This window comes from Battus philenor, unplaced genomic scaffold (assembly GCF_028537555.1).
Source record: "Battus philenor isolate CCGP_79_NKW_IND1 unplaced genomic scaffold, ilBatPhil1.0.hap1 SCAF_17, whole genome shotgun sequence".
NCBI lineage: Eukaryota > Metazoa > Arthropoda > Insecta > Lepidoptera > Papilionidae > Battus > Battus philenor.
Window position 1 is genome coordinate 9,062,801 of NW_027181679.1, and position 25,015 is coordinate 9,087,815.

Consider the following 25,015-nt stretch of genomic DNA (forward strand, 5'->3'; position numbering starts at 1 on the left):
CTAACTTTTTTTTTTTTTTTTTTTTTTTTTTTTTTTTTTTTTTTTTTTTTTTTTTCGGTGGGGGAAATCTTCCGGTGTTCAAGATGCCCTGCCTCTGGGGGAAGGACAGGGGTATGTGGGATTCCTACCCACTAAAACCCCCCCCGGTGGTCGCCCTCTGCGCTAAACGGGGGACCGCGGTATCTCCCGGTCAGGGATCGCCACGCGGTCTTCCCTTGCGCCTTGCTATTTTTCGATAGCCCGTCCCGGGGTATGCGTGGATACGCTACCCCCGAAACCCTCGTGGTACTATCACGATGGTTCGGGACCACGTCGAACCATCGTCCGCCTCAGAGTCGCCGAAGCTAATGGGAGTTTAGGGCCCCCACCCTAAACTCCCGCGACTCCGAAGGCCCCGTTCATGGTAGGGGAGCACCATTCCTCGGAGGGCCGTCGCGAGGCACGTCTCTGCGCTGACGGCGTCGTCTCCGAGCGGGATCTGTCCTCTGCCGATCCCGTTCGGCTGCCTCCTTCTGGACCATGACGGTCTCACAAAAAGAGGCCACGGCCCTCCACGCCGATGACCCACTCAGCATCGCCGACACGATTGCTGGCAAGGAAAGGTCCTGTCCGATCTCGTCCGCCAGAATCCGCCGCTCCGACTGCCACGCCGGGCAGACCGCAAACGTGTGCGAGGCGGAATCCTGGGCGGCTCCTCCGCAATGGAAGCAGTTCGCCGTCGCTTCGCGACCAATCCTACACAGGTAATCACCAAAGCATCCATGCCCGGTGATCATCTGCGTAAGCCTGTAGGTGAGCCTTCCGTCTCGTCGCTGCATCCAGGCCTCGAAGACGGGCAGGATCGCTCCAACGACGCGTCTGCGCGCATAGCGCTCTTCCGAGAGCTTAGCGCGCCACGTCGCAAGCGCCCTGCGCCGTTCCTGCCGTCTGACCGCCTCGAGCACACGGTTCGGCTCGCCACCGCCGTCTCGGCGGAGGGTGCGGACTTGGTCGTAGACCCTCGCATCCGACTCCGCTAGAATGTCCAGGGGCGGAAAGCGCGCCAGGACTGTCGCCGCCTCGAACGATATCGTGCGATATCCGCGTACGATCCGTATGGCCATCCTCCGCTGGACGCTGTAGATCTTAGTTCTACAGCGTCGAATCGCCAGCCTTTTTGCCCACACGGGCGCCCCGTACAAGGCTACGGACCGTACGACCCCTGCATAGAGGCGGCGGACTTCCTCCGTGGGTCCCCCGAGATTAGGCAGCAGTCTATGCATGGCACCCGCTATCCTCTCAATCCGGGGGACGAGGCGATCGAAGTGCTCTTCGAAGCCCCAGCGGCTGTCCAAAGTGAGGCCGAGGTACTTCATGTACCGCCCCACCGTGACATCGTGCCCACCGACGCGAACGCGCGAGTCGGGAGGTTCCCTCGTTCGAGGCAACCGGTGGAACCATAGCGCCTCGGTCTTGTTTGGCGCTATTTCCAACCCCAGCCCGCGTATTTTAGCGACGACGACTTCCGTCCCAAGCTCGGCGAGCTCCCTGGTCCTCTCGAAGTTGTCTCCGCTGGCGACTACCAGCGTGTCGTCGGCGTAACAAACGACGCTCACGCCGGCGGGGAGACTGACTTGCAGAACCGCATCGTACGCGAGGTTCCACAAGAGTGGTCCTAGGACCGACCCCTGCGGCACCCCGCGCTTGATCTCCCTCCGGTTACTCCTTCCGTTTTGGTCCATGTACACGATGTACCTGTCTCGCAAGTAATCGCCGATGACGCCTCGCAGGCAGGGAGGGACCTCATGCTGGATCAGTCCCTCCCTTATCGCATCCCAGGGCAGTGAGTTGAAAGCGTTGACGATGTCGAGGCTTATCGCCAACGCTACACCACCCCGCGACACGGCCTGCTCCGACAAGGACCGAACGCGCATGATCGCGTCCACGGTCGAACGCCCTCGACGGAAGCCAAACTGGCTGTCGGCAAGATCGGGGCCGACGCGAGACAGATGCTCGCCGATACGAGCGGCAATTATCCTTTCGAACAGCTTGCCGCACTCGTCCAGCAGGCATATGGGACGGTACGCAGAGGGAGATTCTACGGCCCTGCCTTCTTTCCTCAAGAGGACCAATCGTGCCTCCTTCCAAGGCGTGGGGAACGTTGCTCGGCGGAGACAGCTCGTGAAAAGCTCCGCCAGCTTACCCCCCAAAGACGCCAGACTAAGTACCCAGATCCGACCCGGTATTCCGTCGGGCCCCGGCGCGGTGTTTCGCGCTCTGAGACGGCTCACGGCTCGATCCAGCTCCTGCGCCGTTACCCTCGTCTCATCCGTCCACTCCCACGGCTGTGCCGGGGGGTGCGCGGAGGGACTTGACCGATCTTCCGGAAAAAGAGTATCTACTACCCTCCTCAGAAAGACCGGTTCTAAGGTTTCCGTCGTCGGGGGCATCCATGGCCGGAGTTTTCCCAGCACTATTCGGTATGGACGCCCCCACGGATCCCTGTCGAGTCCCTGCAGGAGCTCGACCCAACACCGAGCCTTGGCGCCAGCTACCGCCTTTTGCAACGCCTTTGTAGCCGCCCGGTACTCCCTGTACAGTCTGGCCATCTTCTCCTCCGGAGCTTGCCTTCGCCTCCTTCGGGCTCGGGTGTACCGGCGGCGGCTCAGCAAGCAGACCTTGCGGAGTTCCGCAATTTCCGCCGACCACCAGTGCACCGCCCTGCGCTTGGGACGACCGGCCCGGGGCATCGACGCGTCGCAAATTTGCGTCAATATCTCCCGGAACCAGTTCGCTCCCCTCTCCGGTTCGGACAGAACCTCTTCGGCGTTCGGCCAATCGGCGACGCAGGCGGCGGCCTCTAGCCGGTCTTTGTCTAGCCGCTTCAAACACCAGCGTCGCGTAGTGCTGCCGTCACGGCCGCCAGAGTCAGCGACGGGCCTGCGGATCGCAACATCGAAAACGATGTGGCGATGGTCAGAAAGAGTGACCACCTCCTCTGCAACCCGCCAGCCCGAAAGCATACGCATTGCAGCGGGAGTCGCCCATGTTAAGTCCACGACCGACTCCCCCTGCCAGCGCACGCATGTGCTGACGGATCCCCTGTTGACAAGTCGGAGATCCAGTCCGGCCGCCCACTCCAAGACGGTGTCTCCCTTCGGATCGTCCCTGGTATTCCCCCACGCCCTGTTGTGGGCGTTAAAGTCTCCAAGGACGATCAACGGACAGGGGAGGCAGGCCGCAGCGCAGTCCGCCACCCTATCCAGGTACTCCTCGTAGTCGGCGCGAGACCTGCTGGGAGACACGTAGCAGCCTATCATGGCCAAGGGACCCCATTTAACGGCGACATAGCCCTGTCCCTTGGATAATAAGGTGCAGGGTGGGGTACCCTCTCCGCCCCTCCAGTAGAAAGCTACGGACCCTGAGTCGTCGCCGAACCAACGAGGATGGTCAGGCACGTTATAGGGCTCCGCTACTACTGACAAGGCAACCCGAAACTCGTCGACGGTCTGCATCAGCAAGTCCTGAGCATTCCGGCAATGGTTCAGGTTACCTTGGAGGACTCTGAAGGGCGGGAATAGAGGTCTAAGCGACCTCCATGTCCGAGCTTACGCCCGGCGCTGCGGTCGGTGCCGCTGCGGCCGCCGTGCTGGTGGTCGCAGGCGGAGTCTTTTTACTCCTCCTGCCTTTACCCGGCGTTGGGCCGCACCTCTTACCCAGCCGGTGGTTGGAGGGCAATCCAAGGTCTGAGCACAGAGGGCATTTGAGTGCGGATGACACGCACTCTCTTGCCTTGTGCCCAGACTCGCCACATGCGAAACACCGCATGCTCCGGTTTACAGAGTTGGGACACCTGGCGCCGACGTGTCCCTTCTCCAGGCACCGGAAGCAGTGCATGGGTCTGGGTTCCAGGGGTGCCACCCTCACCGAACCCCAACCCACACGCACGCGCCCCGCAGTCACCAGAGCATGGGCCACCTTGACCGGGCACCGCAACCAGCAGGTGCCCATGCTCGTGTTTGTTCGGTGGACGTCCCCGACCTTGACGTCGTCCACCGAACAGCCGCCCGCCTCTGCCACTGCTTCCGCGACCTCGCCCGGACTGACGGCGTCGTCGAGGTCCCTCAAGCGGATTTCGCTCGTCTTGACGGGGCGGCTGATCTTAACCGCCACATCGCGAAGGACCTCACGCATCCTCGCCGCGAGGTCGTCTGCCTTTCGGCCACAGTCTTCTCCACTGATCTCCAAGAGGAGCGCTCCAGTCAAGGCACGTTTTTGGCGCAGAGCCTCGATGCCGAGGTCCGCCAGCCGTATTCTTGCCTTCGCCGCCTTTACTACCTCTGCATAGGTGGAGGTGGAGCCTTCCGGCAGCGTAACCGTCACGGCCGCCGTAGTGGGAGCTCGCTTCGCCTTCTTGGTCCCGCGGCTCCTGGGTGCGGCAGGCGGTTTAGCACTCGGACGAGGCACGGGCCGTGGCGCCGACCTGGGTTTTCGGGCAACCTCAGCCCAGGTGTTCCGGGTCGTGATCGCCGACGCTGCCGGAGGCGGTGCTGTCACTGGAGGCAGTTCCGGCACAGGAGGAGGCGCAGTCTTCCTCCTGGGGCGCCTAGACCGCCGCGGTCGCGGCGGCTGCGATGCCGGCGGTGCTTGTGGAGGCTGCGGCGGTGCGATCGGTTCGGAAGGGGCGGTCGACTGAGTCGGACGCGGTCCAGTCCTACTGGCGGCCAACGGCGGCCTTATTGCCCTGTCGGGGAACAGTTTGGCCTCGAAGGCAGCCAGTTTCGATTCGATGAGGGCTCCAATGCGATGCATGAGCCCCTCTTCGGTAGACGCGGACGTCCTTGGCACTGGTGCTGGCCGGGCCCGCGGAGGCGCGGGGGCAGCTGCCTTGGCCTGCTCCGTTGTAGCACTACGGACGCGACGAAGCTCCATCGTGAGGCTTTCCACTTTCGCAGAAAGGCTGGAAAGCTGAGAACGCAATTCTGCGTTTTCTTGCTCTAACTTCTCGACGGTGGAGTCGCCCGCCGTCCTGCGCGACATCTCCTCCAATGCTGCCTTGACGTTCCGCGCAGCGAGCCTCAGGCTACGCACGTACGTGCCCTTGAGGTTGCTGGACCGGTCCGTCACCTTCTCGATAGCCAGGAGGTTGGTCTCTGCATATTGCCGGGGATCAGCACATGCTCGCAATTCGCGAGCCAACTGCTCCTGACTCGGGAGCCCTTTCTTCGACCTAGTGCGCAATGGCTGCACAGAGGGGTCGAAGAGTCCCTCCTCGTCACTGTCGGTTCCGCCGACCGTCTCCGTGCCCTCGGTCTCCTGGGCAGAATAAGCCGCATATTTTGCGGCCACAGCACCAGGGCTCGGAGGCTTGGCCTTTCTCTTACCGGCCCTCGAGAACGCGCCAGGGCCGACCGATGCGCGAGAGGCGTCTGATCCGCCGTCGCTTTCTCCGACCGTACTAATCGCCAAACCGGCGGAGCGCATAGATCGCCCGCGCTTATCACGTACCGAGCCTGATGGACGGCCCGGCACCTCCGGCTCTTTAAAATTTTGGGCCCCGGATGTTAAGGGCCCAGCGGCAGACGCTGAAGCGTTGCCGCGACGCAAGTTTTTGCCCCCCCCAGATACGGCGGGGCTGCCTGGGCAAGGCCCAGGGGTGGATTCTCCAGCATCGCTGGTACCACCCTGGGGAAAATTTGTTTTTTTAACTGCGTCCATTATTTTTTTTTCCTTTTAAGGGTGAGGTCCCTTCGCGCTTGTGACTGAACTCCCTTCCAGCCATTCATCCCGTCGGCACGGTCCAACCTTGGGATTAGGGTTATTTTTGAAGAGGTTTTCTTCCTCGCAGCTCCGTACAGGTACGGAGCCCCCGGTCCCTACTGGGATTACGGGTTGTCCGGTGTCGGCAGAAGCCGAGTGCACCTGGCACATCACCGCACTGGTCACATCCTCTGTCCCATCTCTTAAAGATGGGTACGGGATGCTACCGCAAGCCTGAGCGGCTCGTCTCTCGGACTGTTCAGTCCTTGGCCGTTTCTCGGTTCTGGGAAGAACCGATGGTACGCCCCTAACCCTGCCAGTTTTGGTCCACGCCGGAACATGCCCAATACCACCCACATCTGGGTGGCGCTCCCCCATCCGCCACCCGGGGGACGCGCCCGATGGAAGGTCTGGCAACTCCACACGGGGATCTAACCTAACTTTGACTAACCTAACGGTCAAAAACAAACTAAGGTTTATGAGGTTGTAATTCCTTGTGACCTTGACTAATAGTAAAAGAGTTCCTTTGTAATGAAGTACAACATAAAAACTAGTGATAAAAACACCAGAATTGATAGTTCAAGGGCTGAGAAAAGTTTTGCTAATCAAGTTTTAATCTGCCACCGAAACTGCTGTACTGCGCCTTAGAAAAGCGCGGTGAGGTGGGGGACAATGAAAAGAAGAGTATGATCGCCATAGCCGCGATCATAGACGTTGAGCGGTAGGTACTCCCCCTAGTATCGTGTGTATACTTAGGGGGCGGTACAGCGGTTTCGGTAGCATTACAGTATTGTAATATTCATTATATTTTGGTTTACATATATAGCGTTACATACGAAAAAATTAGCGCTGTATTATTATATATACTATTATAACCACTTGCAGTAACTTTGCTAGCAGGCGAATAATCCACTTTGTTTATTTTTAATGCTAGTAATATATGAGATATCGAATTCACCTTTTACCGGCCTTCGATGATGTCCCATTATCAAAAAGGTAATTGCAGGTTAAGTGACAATTCAAGTCGTGGTCCATTCTTGAGGTCCCTTACGTCAAATTACATGGATCAATCGCCGAAATCCCTTGGCTGAATACCTCCCGAGGGATCTATTGAGTTTAGTCACTGTAACGCGGTTTAGACAAAGCCGGTGGAGTACTAAACAATGTTCATAGTATACAATACATTTTGAATAGCACAATGATATAAACTTTCAACACCTTAAAATATATTTACATATTTGCCAAACAAAACTGATATTAAAACTATACTTTTATTCTAATTGTTAAGGTATTAAAAATTCTAAGATATTGAAATACGTGATGTAGAAATCGCTTTGTAATGATTATTTTACATAACTATTAATATTGAGGCTATTATCGATTTATGATTTTTAGGAGATATTAGGAATAGTCAGCAATTTCTCATATTAGTTACGTAAATGTCCGTCGATGTCTTCCACGTTTCGAGCGTTTGCGTCAATTAAATTTATGACTACTGCAATCGTTAAGATTTCTCCAATTCAATTAGTCATTGTAATGCATTTCTATGAACTAAAACCTAGACTATATAGAAGTAGAGTATAGGAAAACTGTATATGCAGAGAATATCATCTTGAACTGTGTAATGTGCTGTGAATGTATAAAAACACATATGGTAAGTTTCTGGGTAAACTATATCACCGCAGTGTATATTTCTGCTATAAAACAGTATGAGTAATAATTGCCAAAGTTATACACCAAGGGTGGCCAACATACGGCTCGTGAGCCACGTGCGGCTTTTGGCTTTAGCTCTAGAGTTTCCTTTTAATTTTTTATTATAATATTTAAAAAAAATCGGAAAATTCAAACACTAATCAATATTAATTAACCTCCGTCTGAAAGAATCACTGATAATCTTAAAGAATTATCAGGTAAAGTAAAAAACGCATCTAGCTTTTATTTTTTGTACAATACATTTATGCATACATTTTAAGTGCGTATTTAATTATATATGGGTGACATTAATTAAGATGTAAGATGATCACGAAAACAAAAGATTAAGTGAAAAGACTAATATTGTAAAAAAGATATATGCTCACACATAATACGAGAGGCCTTAAAACGAGGCTATAAATAATAAGAAAAATATCTATTGAGAAGGGCTAGTGCATGTCTTGGACTCAAATGATGATAATGAACACTCTACTCTACACTTTCTAGTTAATAAAATCTTTAAGGCTCTATAGTAGAAGTACGATTTTGATAGCACGCATTAAAATAATTACTATGCTATAAAAACCTAATCTGTAACTGTAAACTGACTATCGTGACGTATATAAGCAGCTATAGTTAAAACTAATTTCCATTGGCCTTTCCACTACATGCGCAAGGCGGATTATTGAGTTTTTCAGCCCTATGCCACTGTTTCGATCATGCTCGATAACACAGTAGCCAAAGCAATACACGCAGCTGAAGACTGCCACAGATGGCCTTATATAGTGCGCCACAAACATTCCAAAAACAGTCACTAATCCTAGTAATGAGGAATTACGAGAGGAAGAGGATCCTGGTCAATCAACTCACAAACAGTTCTGACTTTAAATGTATGTTCACTTATTAAAAACTTTATTGCCTTCTTTCAACAATGTTGTTTAAATAAAATGAACACTATGTCTAGCGAAATTGGGCTAACGAGGTGAGAGCATTTGTATCTTATCTACAAATGACAAGCACGAATCTATTAGAGTTCATATTTGTATAAATAAATATTGTATTTTTCTCTTTGCTACAAAATGCCGCCAATAACAAACTTTCCCTTCTTTTTTCCAAGGAAATATTCTGGATGAAACATACAACAAACAATATTTACGGGGTATCCCTTGGGAGAATAGGTTTATGTGAGATTCCTACCAACTAAAGTCCTTTCAGTTTTCGCTCTATGCGCTGTATTTCAAATTACCGTCCTAGTTCTAATAACATTGGCCTTGTGCTTTGTGCTTATGAGATAAATTTTAAATGGACTTTTATATTTTAAAAAGGCAGGAAATATCTGTTACTGCAATATAAAATTGTAAATTTTAAATGACTATTACTCCGTTAAACTATCTATCTATTTAATACTTAAAAATATTGGATTTACTTTGATCATAAGATCGTACGTAAAATAATTATTTTTCAATAAACAATTCCACTTCACAATTGAGACAAGAAAACTTTAAATGTATTTAATTTAATATAAAAATAGTTTGTGTTAAAATAACGCAATACAATGGTATGTGCGCAAGGCAACACGTTCTTTAATTTTATCATTTTACGACGTATAATAGAGTGGCAAAGAGACAAGGAAATTGTTAATGACCATTTATTTTTGTTTGGCCTAATTAAAAGTACGCTTTCCTGTTCATAGTATAAAATAACAAAAAACTTATTTTACTCAGCACGTTTGGTTATAAGGTATAAAAGTTTTAAAGGTATGAATGTATAGCTCATCAACTGTCAATTAATGTATTGTAAAAGTAATCCAAAAAGGGTGATTTAAAAAAAATACCTAATGATAATAAAACGAGGAAAAGTTTTTTCAAAATTCTAATACCAATGCTACAAAATAAAATTGATAATTGTTTACTATTTACCTTTGACTGACTTCATACTGGCAGATGTTATTGGCATGTCGCAATCCAACAGAAAAAATAAGTTAATGTAACATGCTTCCGAGTGATCACCTAATACAAGATGTCAGGAAATAGGCGTGAAACCTGAAGAATGACCTAAAAATTCACCACCTTTAAGGCTTTTAAATTTATAATCTGTATGGTTTACCTGATAGGTAAATGTTTTGCTTTTTATATTCATTAAAATATTGTGTGAATATAAGTAAAATTCTTTTTGAAAAAGCGATTGAATTAGCTAATTAAACTCTAAGTTATTTCCTGCGGACTCTTGAATGAGTACTTTCTCTGCGTTGAGAATAATGAATAATCTTTAACGTACCAGTTTCTTTATCGACTTCTTTATAGTGTAAAGTTTGTGGCACAACGATTGCTATGATAGATCAATGCTATAAAAATCTTAATAAAATACTTATGTTATATATTAGTTCTAATTATAACATAGTAATTATAATTTTGCATGTCCTGACTAATTCAATAATATTTACAGATGAATGTTAAGTAACAAATTTTTAAGACCTTAAAGTAATTTGTAAAAGTATTTTTCCTCATTTAACTAACTGATATACAGGTTGATTATTTATAGCTGTAAAAGTTTTAAAGGAGTGAATGCACGTTTGTCAGCAAAAAAACTTGAAGCCTATAAACTGGCAGTACAAATTATGCAGGAACAAATAGTAAACAATGACTAACATTTTTGAAACCGTTTATTCTAATACTATATTATTATTAATTTATTTAGTATCTGTGGAACCATCCATTCTTGGATAGGGTGTACCATATAATAATTTCCAGCAAATGAGCCATACATTCACCCCTTTAAAGCATCGCCTAGTCATTTAGTAGATAAGAGTCTTCCAACCAAAAAAATATTTGCTTAACAAACCTTTGTTTTTCTATTTAAATCGTTATATGGATTGTGCTACAACAATGGTTTATTTTTTTCCACGGCCGCCATTTCTTTTGAAAGTACCATTATTTCCGCCGCTTATTCACTTGTTACAATAACAATGTAAATTCAAATTAAATTACGAACGTATAAAAAAGAACAGCAAATGACCGACATTTTTTCAGAACCCGTTCGCACACCATTCATGAAGAACAAAACCTAAATATTTAAACATTTTGTTCGATTAAAGCAAATTTTCGAGTCCGTGCTATGCTGCGAATTTAACAGAACAGAATTCCTCGCTTAAAGTGGCAGTGGGCGAGGCCCATCACTCGATAACCTTGAAGGCTGATAGGTACTCGAGTGGCGACCTCGGTTGGTCCGCTCCCACATAGTGAAGGTCGCGGGAAGTCTTGGATGCGAGCAATGCAACACCGGTCATCGTATCGATCTTTAGGTGCCTATATCTTGCACTGGGGTGATGATAACAGATGATGAGTTCGTGGTAGAGAAGTAGATATCTTTATTAATTTGTCCAATGTTTATGATTTGTAATATAAATCGACTATAGAGTGATAATGTAGGCCCTTTCTCAATACCTTTAATACGTAGATATTCTATGCTGCGTCCGTCGAAGTAACCTAAGAGTGTGACTACTTCCAAATCTTGTAGAACATGAGGATAGCAAAGAAGAAAGAAAGAAAAGTGAAGGAGTAAAGAAAAAAAACATATTGTTTTCTAGCTCTGACGCTGCTGGTATTGACGGCGAATTGAAGTAACGAAACGGCTGATACTCCTCCCGTCTCGCTGCATGTATAACTAACTATGGTGCGGTACAGCGGTGTCGGTAGCACTATGGTTTCTGTTATGTGGTTTAGACCTAGCCCGTTCATTGCTATGCGACCATAAACCTGGTCAACCTATAAATGCGAGTGAGCAAACTGCATTTGTTAATAAAAAAAAGTTTAACTCGATGCAAAAAATCTTTCAATTTATTTGTTACGAAACTGATCGTTGATGATCCGATTTCGTTTAATTAATACAAACAGAGACTTGCGTGCAACGAGTGACCTAGTGGGATAACCTCGCGTACTTTGCACCCGTGTCGCTACAATAAGAACAAACAGATACAAAAACTTTTCGTACGATTGTGGTAATCTGTGCTTCTAGACTAGTAGACTACTTTTTATTCCAATTGAAACCTATATCTATACGTGTAAAGACCGCAAATCTGTTACGATCTTGTCAAGAAAATAACTTTGAACAAATTCATGGTGAATTTATGTACGGAGAAAATAGGGATGAGAGATATAATGGCGAAATTTCTATAACCGGCTGAAAGATTTAAGCGTGCCGAACATGCTCCTAAAGCGGCATAGACAAGGTCTTTTGAAATTTTGGGTAGATAGAGGGTCGCTGTATGTGAAAAATCGTCAGCCCTGGATACAGTACCTGGTCGCTTTCGCAATGTAATGCTGTGAAGATAACTCCGGTTTCTTTACAGCATATTTCGGATGTTTTACGTAAAAAGTTTTATTTAAATTTTAGCAATTTGTTTGAATTTTAAATGGCTTTAGAATTATCTATACTATTTGAATTTTTTTAAATAAAGTTCTTCATTACATTTATTTTTTATAAACATATCCTGAATACAGAAATTTATTTAATACGCTTGTTACTCAATTGAAAAACGAAGTCTTAATTAAGTATAAAGATATATGTTTTTTTTTAATTTGGTTTCACGACTCCAATTAAATCGTCTAAAATTATATGTGTAAGCAATGAAAGAAATCATTGAACGTAAAAAAAAACACTGCTTACGTTACGGTACGCGGTATGGCTCCGTAAGATTGTCGTGGTAACGTACCGGTTGGAGGAATGTACGGTATTAATAATTCCCAAGCAAAAAGTACGCGTAATAATCATTTCGAATAATTGCGTTGAGGATGATTAAACGCGCTCAGAGTGAATTTTCCTGTTGGCGGCGCGAACATAATCTGTAACATTGGTGGAACGGGTAACGGCGAACGCAATCTACAGAAAATGGAGTTTTCTGACCAACAAGGTTCGATTGTTATATTTATTGATTGAATCGAAAAGCTATTTAATCCTAAATCCAAAAAAAAAATCACACTTTAAACATTGTTACTAACGTAAATTCCTTGATGTTAGTTTTGTTAGATATTTTTTTTTTTTGATTTGGTGCAGACTTTCAGTAATTATTTCTTGATTCCCTGGCACAGTTTTATGGTCATAATCTCCCATGGTGACCAACCGACTTGGAACATAGATTTCTTTGTATGTTTGTTTGTGTGATATCTTGAGTTATATTTATAGGTGAGGTCAAAAAATGATTACAAGACTACCTATCGGATTAATTTACTGCTTAAATACTTTAATAATAAAAATCAAATAATTAATAAAAAGAATCTCAGACTCGTGTGTAATATTTTATCCATTTTTATGCTCCAATAAATATAGTAATTTCTTATAAGAAGACCGATATAACACAATCACCTTCATTTAAATCGTAGGAAATGCACTATTGAACATAAGGTTCAGCGTCTTTCGACGATGACGAATGTAGGAAATTGTGAAGAATGTAAGGAGAACTCGTTTCCGATGAAGGTTTAAAAGCCGCAAGGCTAACAGCAAAAACTTCACATCAGACAATAGACAAAATCACGATGCGTCAGTATAGTGGAAGCCACGAGCAAAGCGTTTTAAGTACCTAAGAAATTTAAATATATTTAGTAAAAATGTAAGTAAAAGTAATAAACGGCGGTAGATAATTTTATTTTTAAAGTCGAGCAGCGGTAGCTCAGCGGTAGAAGACTGAGAGTTGCGTTGGTAGATCGCGGGTTAGTTTCCCAGGATACAATTTTACATAATTCACACTGTCATTAATTATGTAGGTTTATCATGGCTTACAAAACAAGTTTCCAGGTGACGGGCAGCAGCGTCCTTTGCTTACGATTATAACACACCGCGATAGCCAAAACTTTTGCCAAGCGTGGTGATTATGGTATATTCCTTCATACATATGTTTGGGGGAAGCTAGGCCTTGCAGTGGGCGTCTATGGGCAGAAACGGCGATAATTTTGCATTACTTTATTTGTTATTACATAGACGAACTGTCGGAATTGGTTATAGCATTGTAATTGTAAGTTTAAATTTAAAAACGGATACATATATTTAAAAATTACGTAAATATATGTACTATTAAATTCTTTACGTGTTACTAAAGGTTCTTTTGAGATATGCACAATGGACCCTTTAAGGCTTTTACTGCCTATTTTTAATTACTACACGGACTTTTCAAAAGCAAAATTCCTAACAAAGCTCATACTAGTTCGTCGGGTGTTATTGGGCCTCCGTGTTATTTAGTCTTCACTTCTTTCGTTTTCAAGTGTAATATAAAAAGGTTCTAATGAATGCGATCAGATATAAATGACGGTCGTGCTTTTTTCGTCTTCTAATAAGTTCACCGTTCCTGCTTCTTTCGTTAATATTTCTCGATGAAACGGTTTTCGATCAACTTTAATAAACCGTTAAAATTTAGATAGATTAAAGCGTAAAGCAAAGAAAAAAACGTTCCGACCAAACCAAATTAGTGGCCGGTAGATCTCGTCTCGGATTTACGGCGTCGACTCCTTGTCGCTTTCCATTTCTTTCCCGTTTTATGTCTGTTATTACTTCATGATTTTCTTTTGTATACCTGAGAGAAGTTGATATATTTTGAAGGTGAGAATTTTTTAAAAAATGTTGCGGGATTGTTGTACAACATTCATCTGTTTTCATGCTATTTATGAAAATTTTAATAAACTGGATCATAAATGACGAAAATATCAATAAAAAAAATTACTAGTTCTGATAGGCCTTTTACATTTTTCGGTATTTGATATGTACATATTACCGTGGACCGCAAATTCACTTCCGATGAAGCTGCAAAAGCCTCCAGGGCTTGCAGCATTAACATAAACAGATATATACTTGTGTCACGTTAGGTCGCAAGTTCGTTGTTTTGCCAATATGATAGTTGCTCACCAGACTATCTTAATTTTGTTTGTTTTAACTAGTGCTTTTTTTATTGTGAGTTGTTTTTTTCATTCCTTTCTGATTTGTCTGTAGGGTTTTGAGTTATTTTCTAAATGAGACTTATTTTACGCGGTCTATATTCACTGCATAAAAATTGTATTTACGTATTTTACGTCGATTATTGTAAATTTCAATTGTTTATTTCACACTTTGTACGTACGTTTTACGTACAAAGGCGAACTTAAAGTCGAAGGCACTCTCTACCAGTTAAACCTATATAACATAGGTGTAATAAAAAAACTCATAATGATATGTTTAAAGAAAAAAATAGATTATAAATAAGGTATTAAAAAGGCCAAACCTAAAGAGGTACTCACGGTGTATAATATTTAATTATGACGCCATCAAATTTAGAATAAGCTCACAAACTATATAATCAAATACTTATTTTAATAAATAGATAATTAAAAATAATCCTTTATTCAACATACATACATATTAATAAATGCCTCAGACCTGGCAGACGATATAACTCGGCTAAAACTACATATATTTTTTTAAGAATATTAGGCAAATATTTGATATTTTATAATAAGAATAATATTACAATTATAGCCAATTTTGTGATTTTTGGACTTCCGCTTTGAATGCGCACCGATTCTTGGTCATACTAATATCGACGGTAAGAATTGTTCTCTTCAAAGAAGAATGGATACAATACAATTAATTCTTCTCTGAACAGAAGAATGGATTTTATTCCTAAGGAGTGAATCATTACTGTAAGTAGGACAATCAAGTTAAAACATTGAACTTTTAATAATCTAATTAATTTAAACTTTTACGCCATAACTCTTATCTTTTTATGTTTAATAAGATAAAATAAGTAGGCGTAATAGTTATTTAACAGCGATATTAAGATTGTTACATTTTCGGTTATCTTTTATGAACTTCACGACTTTTACATCTCTGTCTAAATCATAATCCGCGAACTTTAATATGCGGCATGATTAAGTGTAAAACCTTTTAAAGGGGTGAATGTATAGCTTATTTGCGGTCAATTAATGTACAGTACACCCTATTCAAAAATTAACGCTTTTGGTAATAATATTATTGTAAGAAAATACGTTTTCAAAATAAGAATTACTTACTACATATTAAAATAAATTGTGTACTCTTTGCCCCTGCACATTTGTACTGCCAAAAGTTATCGGCTTGTCGCGTTACAAAGTGATCACATTATACAGGATGATTGGAAATATGTGTAAAAGCTTTAAAGGTTGTCACTGATAAATTACCTATACATTTACTCCCTTCAAAGTTTCCACGATTATAACCAATCAACCTGTATGTTAATGCAGAATTATAGTTTTAATGATAGAAATGTCCGCAGGTCTTCTGAACGGGCAATATCCTCCCGGATTTCTTACGGATCTGGTGCGAGAGATCCGTGATGCTACCCGCTTGAGAGAAGAAGCTATGTATACCAGAGTTAGAGCAATGGTGCTGGAAAGGATCGATGTAAGTTGTGGGTAGGCTTTAATTTTAAATCGTTAAAACTACGTGTTTAAGTATTGTGATAATTTATATCGTTTGTTCACTTTACAATTCACATCCCTACCAAAAACATTATTATTGGCAACTTTTATAAAGCGCCGTGCCAAACTTTCAGCCGTTGATTGCCGCTACGAATATCAGTATTTTATGTGGTTATTTAGGCCTTGTAATTTTCATGTTAATCTATTTATTCATTCTTAATAAACTAAATTATAACGATGAGTCTTAGTATCAAATTAAGCTCCTTTTCATTTCTCGAAATAAAACCAGGAGGATTCCAAACGCGTTTTTGTTTGCAACATAAGATTCCGTAGTAAAGTAGTAATTTTTTTATAAACACAAAAACAGAAATGTGTCTAATAAAATAGAGCAATTTATTCATTACTGTATTGTCATTTGGCCTATGTCCAGCACTGGACTTTCAACTGAAATCATAATTGTTACTTGAAAGATCCTTTACACAAATAAGATTTTAGTTTTTACGTTAGAAAGGCTATTAAGATAATCATAACACTTAGCGAGACAGAGTAGAATCAAAATTAAAATAGATTAAAAAAATAATAAGTTCACGATCAATAAGAATTCTATTAAGAGTTCCGATGTTGAATAAATGGACGTTATCTTTATTGCGTATATTCGCTAATCACACAACCATATGCCCACCTCACGTCGATTAAAAGACGGCTTCTATAAATTGCAGACATTATTTTCATATACTTGTGACGACGTAGACAGGTATCCTATGTGGTAAAAATTGTTAATAATGTAATGGTAGTAAATAATAGACTAATCGATATTTCTAAATATAATTTGAGACCTAGGTTTGCATCTGAATGCCGGTTAGGCAAAAATATTAGCGAGAACAGCATCGCCTCGCTAATGAAATCCGTTCCTCAAATGTTGCAGAAAGATAGTGGAGAACGCAATAAAAAGAAATAAAGTAGATAAGCAACCAAATAAACAGGTGGTAGAGAAAAGAAAAATAAAACTAGAATTAAAGGAACTGGGAAAAACTAATATAAAACCCAGTATAATGTTAGATAAATAAAATAAAAACTGGTAACTGTTATAAATGTAATATAACCCGAATCTGTGATATTTGAGGAAGGAGGCGAAGGAAGTGAGGCGGTGAATAAACGGCAATAAGTATGAAAAAGAACAATAGAAAATTGTAGAATGAAAGAAAAGTAAAGATAGTTTATACGTAGAATGATAGAGAAGTACAGAAATAAAAAGAAAGAAAAGTGAAAAAATCTTTAAAAAATATAAAACCGTGTCCTACAACAAGAAAGGGTCAAGAGGTCCCAAAATTAGGAGAAAAATAATGTGAATCGGCTGTTATTACTTACATTCCTTTTAAAATGATAGACTGACAGATATTACCACTTTTGTGTATTATTTATGTCCTCAGATTGCAACGAGAATTTGAGTCTTTCAAAATTTTCGTCCCTGCGAAAGTGTTTTTGCAAACGCACTAGATGTTTTATAGTGGTACATAATGGTGTCAATTGTAAAACGTCTACAGCTGTTGTTTGGGGACTTTGTGGTAGTCCTGCATTGCACCAGACTGTTGTTTTCACTCCAAAACCGTAACGCTTCAGCTTCTGTTTTGCATACTATATGTCAAATTGCTAGTCTGCCGAGATATACGGTTACTTTCGTCGTATCTCCTCATTCCCTGATACGACCTCATAGAGAAATACGTAGCATTGCTCTTAATAGTACAGCTTAAGATAAAATTTATTACCAGCAACTTCTACTACTTCTACCACTACTACAACTAAAAAGATATTTAAAAAAAATGCTTAGTAAAAATATTGACGAAACACAACATATTGATAATAAAATTCTTCAGTTTAAAATACCTTTGCGCATATATTTAACTTTGTTATCCGGCAGCAAAATATCAAAGTATGTTGGCTGTACTCCAAGAATTTTGTTCTGACACGCCTCTGGGACATTTGCGCAGTATATGTAACCACAACACTATACGTACGTCTGCCAATAATTGGTCGATGATAATGTTTTGTTCAACTTGGATCTAATGCAATATAACTAATTAACAATTAAAAAATTCCATTCTTGGTAATATGATCCATGATATATAGTTTCAAAATATACTGGCAGAATGTCATATAAACTGTTCTTAACTGACCTATGCTTAGTGTTAGGAATATTTCTACCAAATTTTAAGTCTCTTGGCCTCTTGGTTCCAGAGATATCGTGATGAGTCAGTACACAGGTGGAAATCGCTTATTTATGTATATAGATACGTTATTGTATATATATGTATAATGATACAGGATTTCATATATAGTTGAATTGGTAAGCTGTAGTGCATTGGTATTAAAAAAAAAACATTTAGAAATCCGTATGTGTAAAAATGGCTTATAAGTTATAGCGATTTTAAATTGATTTAATGTCCCCTATGTATCCAAAAAAAACTTAACTGTTGTTTTTTTATTTAGTAGCGGCTTCATTGTTATCATCATCGACGTCTACTGCTGGATATCAGCCTCACCATAGATTTCCAATTTTAGAATCATATGTGTATTCTATGCCCGAATTGTACAATATTCAAATTCAAAATACCTAAAATTTGTTTCTACTTTATGCTTGTTTTGTTTCTACTATATTTGTGTTATATGTTATACACATGAATTAGTTATAAAATAAATTATATTATATATTAGCATTAATACCTTCAAGGAATAAATTAAGTAACTAGCAATGTCATAACATGTAATAAATGTATAAACTTTACTACACTGTAACAATGTTGGATAAAATTGATAACACTATCATTATTACGCAACCTTGTAAATGTACGTAGACGGAATCATGCAAATTAATAAAGATTAAATGTTTATATTATAATTTATTTACAGAATAGCCTGGCGTCCACCGAATCAAAAATATCGGAGAGAACAATTGAAGATATTAAGGTAAGCTATTTGCTTAATGCGCCATCTATTGTATCTCTCTCAAAATTAAGTTATAGTGCCATCTCGCGAGTTTTTTGTCATTACGTTCACTTGAAAATATTCAAATGCGTTAGTTATATCTAATGCCACATAGATGGCGTAAAAGTCAATTCAGCTATGAAAAATGAACCAATTAAAAACAATTTTCAAAAGCAATAGTTTTTGAGTGATAATGCTATTTCTTCCATATTTGTAACCGGTTAAACTTAGTCTATGATAAAATAATTAAGCTAAATCGTTACTATTTAATTTAATCTATGTAATTTTAGATTTATTTAATAACGTTTAAACTAATGTTACAAGGACTATTTACTAGTATTTAATTGAGTTAAATATTAATAAATATTTATGTTAATATACTGTATGATGTAGCTTATTTGTCAGGTATAAGCTTTAAAGCTTTTTACATCTGTTTCAAATCACCTGTATTTAGTTATTACTCTGAAATATGTTACATTATTTTATGTTTCCTATTAGAAAGCGACAATCTAATAACTTCTGGCAGTGTACAATTAATTTTAATATGTAGTTACTCGGTATCATTGTGTTATTTATTATTTCTGAAACCATTGAATTTTGGATATGATGTGCCATGCGTCATTTGAAAGTAAAAGAGCTATACATTCACCCCATTAAAGCTTTGACACCAATACAAAGCAATCCTTAATTATAAAATGAGTGCTCAATTAATATTCCTTGCCGTTATGGTATCTATTTTAACTATAATGTATATTACGTTGATACATAACGACCTTGAATCACACAATTTTCCTTATTTATCTTTGAGTAATCTTTCCGTATTTAGATGCAGTTTTTCCGGACCAGGCTGTTAAATATCCGCGTGTGTAGATTGTTTTTTGCGTTTTACCTCGATTCGGTGCTATTAAACACTGTTTGCATTGCGACCTGGGTGGTCCGTTTCGAGTGCTCTCGACGCCTTCCCCGTTCCTTTGCGTCACACCTAGTGTTCGTACCTGTTTATTTATGTGACGCGAAACTTAGGTTATCCAAGAATATATTTATGATTAGGATTTTCTCGATTTTTGCCTTCTGTGTTTTTTTATATTTTCTCTTGTTATGTAGTAAATATAACTATACCTTAATAAGGAAACAAGCGAAAATAAATTTTAATAAGTATGCATTTGAATTGGAAACTGGTAATGTGTATGTACAATATTCTGTGTATAATCCGTAAAATCGATTCTTTTATTTTTATTTATTTATACACTATTTTTACATATTGTGTTATTGCGAACTTAATGTCTAATAGGTATTAACAGTTAACCCATGGTGATGCCAAAATAAGTATGCAATAAGTTTTATAGAAAGATCATTTAAATTTTAACACTATTTGCTGTATTACGATTAGAATATACAGAAATAACATTAAATTATTACTGGAATATATAATATTGCAAGGATAACCCTGTATTTAAGTATTATATATTTAAGTACAATATATTCGCGGGACAGCAAAGTAATGCCAATTGAAGTGAGTGGGTTACAAATAGATCGGGTTCATAAGCATATATCTAGTACACGAAATAAAATTAATACGGTAAACCAATGTAATGAACATTCCATAAACTTGACTCCATCTGAAAAATGAACTTGACAGCACACCGAAAAGCTGAAATATTTTTCCTGACTTATCATATGAAGCCGAAAATTAGGCTTTCGCCAAAGAAGTCATAAATAAACACAGGGCGGTTCAAAGGGCAAAGGAGAGGAAGCTGGTAAGGATCACTTTCAGAGACTGAAAGACAAACAAGTTGCTTAGAATCTAAGTAAAGTCATAAAAATATATGTATGGAGTATATACCATAATCGCCACGCTTGGCAGGCAAGTTGGCATAGCAGTGTTATATTAGGGTATGCAGAAGACACTGGTGCCCTTCCTAAGATTGTATCCCAGGAATCGAACCCGTGACCTACGATCGTAAATTTCAATCCTCTTGTCTAGCGTGCGCTAACGCTGCTCCGAGCCCATAGAAAATAGATTCCTGGTGCAAGCGCCAGTTGTAAAGGAGACCGTGATATTAGAAAACAATTTTTACTTCAGCACTTTTAAAAAAAAGTCGTATGTAGAAGAATATTTATACTTCTTTTACAATTGTTGACAAATACTACAATTACTACATTTGCCCTTTCATTTCACTCAAGTCACTTCAGTCACGATCAAGTCTATATAGTGATTGGTTATGGGTGTATAAGCTTTGAATAACGTTCAAAAATGAGTTGGGCTACCACTGCTCAATTAGTGTAATTTTTTCAAAATTCTTTAGTTATTTATACGGAATCCGCAGGCGTCATTTGTCATTTTGACAAAGCTGGGCAAATCCTAAAAATTTTTTAGTAACAGTTCTGTAATTTTAACATTTTGGAAGTTGTGCTTTTTTACTAAGTGTATTATAACTGTTTAAGATACTACGTTTATTTCAATTACATCTGACAAAAGTTTTGTTCAGTGTAAACCTATATACTTAATTGTGGTTAATTGTAATTAGCAACATACGTAATTAAAGGTAAAACTTTTTTTATAACCACCGCAGTTAAGTCCGTTAAAAATATGTGGTTACCCTGGAAACGCCCACTATATACATTGTGACGTTGCAGATGTACAGGGACGATCGTTGCATTATTATTTTTACGTCCATCGCCAAGGTACTGGTGCTAGCGAAATCAATTATAAATATAGAATAATTTTACGAACTTACTCTTTGGATTTATTAAAGTTTTTGTTACAATACAAGGAAGCCCGACCGACCATGCTTCTTTACAGAGAGCTTTTGAGCTAAGTTCCTATAAAAGCCATTAAGACATACACAACCATAAATGAAATTAAGTTTCTTTGCAATAATTTTTAGCGTTATGTTCTGTCGAACACATGTATACATGGTGATTAAACAATCAACTCGTTAAAGATTTTATACGTATAAAATCTTAAACGAGTTGAATTCCTAGTCAGAAAAAAAGCTTTTTAAACCTTTTTACAATCCTCCTGTATAAAGCGGTTTCTCCGAAATTACAAGAACTTATTTTTTCTGTTGGATTCTTGCTCTTTATTGTTTAGTGTGCAGGGACAGATAGATTACAATAATTATTTAAGTAGTAATTAGTAAACAATAAGTATTGAATTTTAAAAACGCTTTTTCTTACGATGTAATCATTAAGTTATTCTTCTGAAACCATGGATATCAATTAGAGATGCATTTTCATGTCTCTGGAGAGTAAAAATACCCAGAACCAATCAATCTGTATATGTAATATGGCTGTAGGTATTTTTGATTTGTGCGAGGTGTTCGTCGAGACATTGTTTTCATTTTGCAGTGCTGTAATGTAAATCGGAGGTATACATTTGACTTTAAAATGTCATACCGGTTCACAAATTACCGAGCATTGGAACCCCGCGCGGTGACGTCACGGCTGGGGTGGCGCCACGCTGCAGCTCCATCCACTTACATCTGCCAATATTTGCCCAGCACCCCGCCCCGCCACGCACACGTTCATATTTCAAATGCTCGGATGTGGGGAGCACGATAAAGACTACAAAATACCCGAGTTGTGCGATCCTACCATCACACCGTATTATTATTATTGTGTAGTATAATTTTTAATTAAAATATTCTTACTGAACTTACACGTGGGTTATCTGTAATAAAATGCAATGACGATCATTATATCTAAAACTAAAGTTTATCACTATTTCTGCCATAGGAAGTCGAAAAACATAAATACTTGAGGGAGAACTATATGGAAATCTATGTGGTAGACATTAGCCTTCTATGTTCTATTCGATTTCAAAAATACCAGCTAGAAGTGGACTGCATCTAGCGTCTTCTAACGACCTTAACAAGGTTTTCTGTCCACCTTGTGGGCGGATGCCCGACGCTGCGCCAGTACGTGGTCTCTACTTCAGAACCGTGACGTTCGAGGAGGCAGCTTCTGCGCGATATATGACTTGCCTAATGCCACTTTAATTTCTTTAATTTGCCAATTCCCTGAGTTTAAGTTAAAAGATAGGCTTAAAATTTAAATAATCGTTTTTTTTTTTCTGGCGTGAAAGAAATCCTAAATACATCGACACCAAATAGGTAAAATGAAATGATAACCGGAATTTTCGTTAATATGACACAGTAAGCTGCAGGACTTGTTTTCTGTATTTAGTAATCCGTCAAGTCAAATTCATAGTGAAAAAAAGCGAAATGACCCAAGCTAGTTTTACTTGTCTAACTAATAAACTAAGCGGAGGCTCTTTCAGTGACCTCGATTCGTGACATTACATTGTTTTTTACTAAATTTGAAAGTCGCCAGACTCTTGGCAATCTTCGGCAAATGCTTCATAGACGCGATTCCCTGTGGGACCTGAGTCGCTCTGTTCTCGAAGGACCGATACAGCTAGACCTCGGTCCTTTGATGTTGTATTTATGAGATTGTGCAGACAATTTCTATAGCTGCTATCACTTCGGATACTTTGAAAGGCTGGGGAAAGAAGAAGTAAAAGAAACTCAAGCAACGTTAAATAAAAATACGTATCGAGTTCGTTTAATGTCTTAGTTGTCATTACTGTTAAAATCAAATCAGTGGTAACAATTGAAGTAAATTAAATACCATTTCAAGCTTTTATATGATTGTTACGACCGCGATTATTCACATTATTGAACGCTTACATTAAAAACTGCGAAGATGTTATAAATGAAAATTTTAGTTATTAATAATTCTGTTCGGTGTGATACGCGGTCTCATCCCACCAGCCGAATGCCCTCGCGTTCTGTTGAATCGATGCGTGCCGCTCTTGTCTAACTCGCGGTGATTTTATAATCCCACCTCTGCGAACGGGTACCACATGCCTATTAATGTTATGTGTTCGCTTTACTTATTATTATTGCAATAATTATTTTAATTCAATTGATCTGATATGTTATAACAATAATTACGACGGTAATTACGGAGACTTGTGTTTAGTTTTATGCATGATAAGACTATATTTTTTATTTCTCCATTCTATACCCCATTTTTTTTAATTCGTCGCTCCGTCTGTTTTTTTTTGGCTGCCTCTTTTTTGTTTAGCCACTAGGCCCTCCAACGTTGTCGCATCTAGAGTCCATCTTTTATCCTTGTATCTTGCTAGATGTCTTGCCTAACGCCACTTTTATGTCGGTACGAACTCGACTGCATCTATTAACTTTGTCTTTTGTCATTTACTTTGTATGTTTTGTTTGTTTGTAAGTTCTTATTTCAGAGGTTTTTCTTATTACAGTCAAATTTCTTTTAATCGCTTTTTGACAAATTCTAGTTTAATTTTTTTGTGCCAGGTAGGGGAAGGCCCATATCCAGTGGATGAGTGTAAATTGCTTTATTTGCTGCCATAATTTCGTTTCTGTCATTATTTTAATAGGAGGTGAGAGCGAGGGGCGCTGCAAAACCCCTCTATATCCTGGTGAAGGATTTGGACACGACAAAAGCGAACAGCTTATTTCTAGAATGAGCTTCCCAAGCAGCGTTAGTAGGATGATTAAATTTGGATAAGCACAGAGAGGGGTCTGTTGTGGTGAAGATGAACTAGCTGGTTGTCAGCCCCGAGCACCGAACTGGTCTTTTTCCAACAACGCAATGGATCCGACACTCGCATGGTAATTGTAAGGCTGAGAAATTAGTCTTAAAAGTTTTTGTTTACATATGTTCAGTACATGCTTAGCGTTCTAAGTGCGTCGATGCATATCCTTGCGTAGGACTTCTAATTAGCCGTTCGCAATCTCCTCGACCTAATGTCGCTAAGAGACGGACTGAGTTCGCGCACGCGGGCAAACAAGACAACGCGTCAGCTAATTTTGTTTGTTCCGCTAGTGCCGTGTGCTGGTACGTTAGCTGCAATCGCTATTGTACGGGGAAACTGACAAACGTATAGTCACGTTCGCAAACGAGAAAGGTAATGTTTCTCTTTGGTATCACGTGTTGCTAACCTTACTCGTATGGTCATGTATCGTATTATTACTAAAGTTTGTATTCTTTTAGTGTATGTAAAATTTTCAAGTTATATAAAGGACGATGTTTCCAGTTTATATAATCTATATTCTGTCTCTTTATTCGTCTTTCTTTGCAAAGAAAATAAAAGAGAAGTAATAACTTATTTCTTGGATTAATCAGGTTGCTTTTTATTTTTA

General features: G+C 40.5%; 1 protein-coding gene across 2 annotated transcripts in view; it reads left to right on the forward strand.

Annotated features, from left to right (window-relative positions):
• The window catches only part of LOC137919625 (uncharacterized), a 43,543-nt gene that overhangs the window by 9,133 nt on the left and 9,395 nt on the right, over positions 1-25,015 (forward strand). For both annotated transcript variants that reach the window (XM_068762738.1, XM_068762737.1), the window contains exons 3-4: positions 15,704-15,831; positions 18,756-18,812. In XM_068762738.1, coding sequence (XP_068618839.1) covers positions 15,704-15,831; positions 18,756-18,812 — 185 coding nt within the window. The remainder of the gene's footprint in view (positions 1-15,703; positions 15,832-18,755; positions 18,813-25,015) is intronic.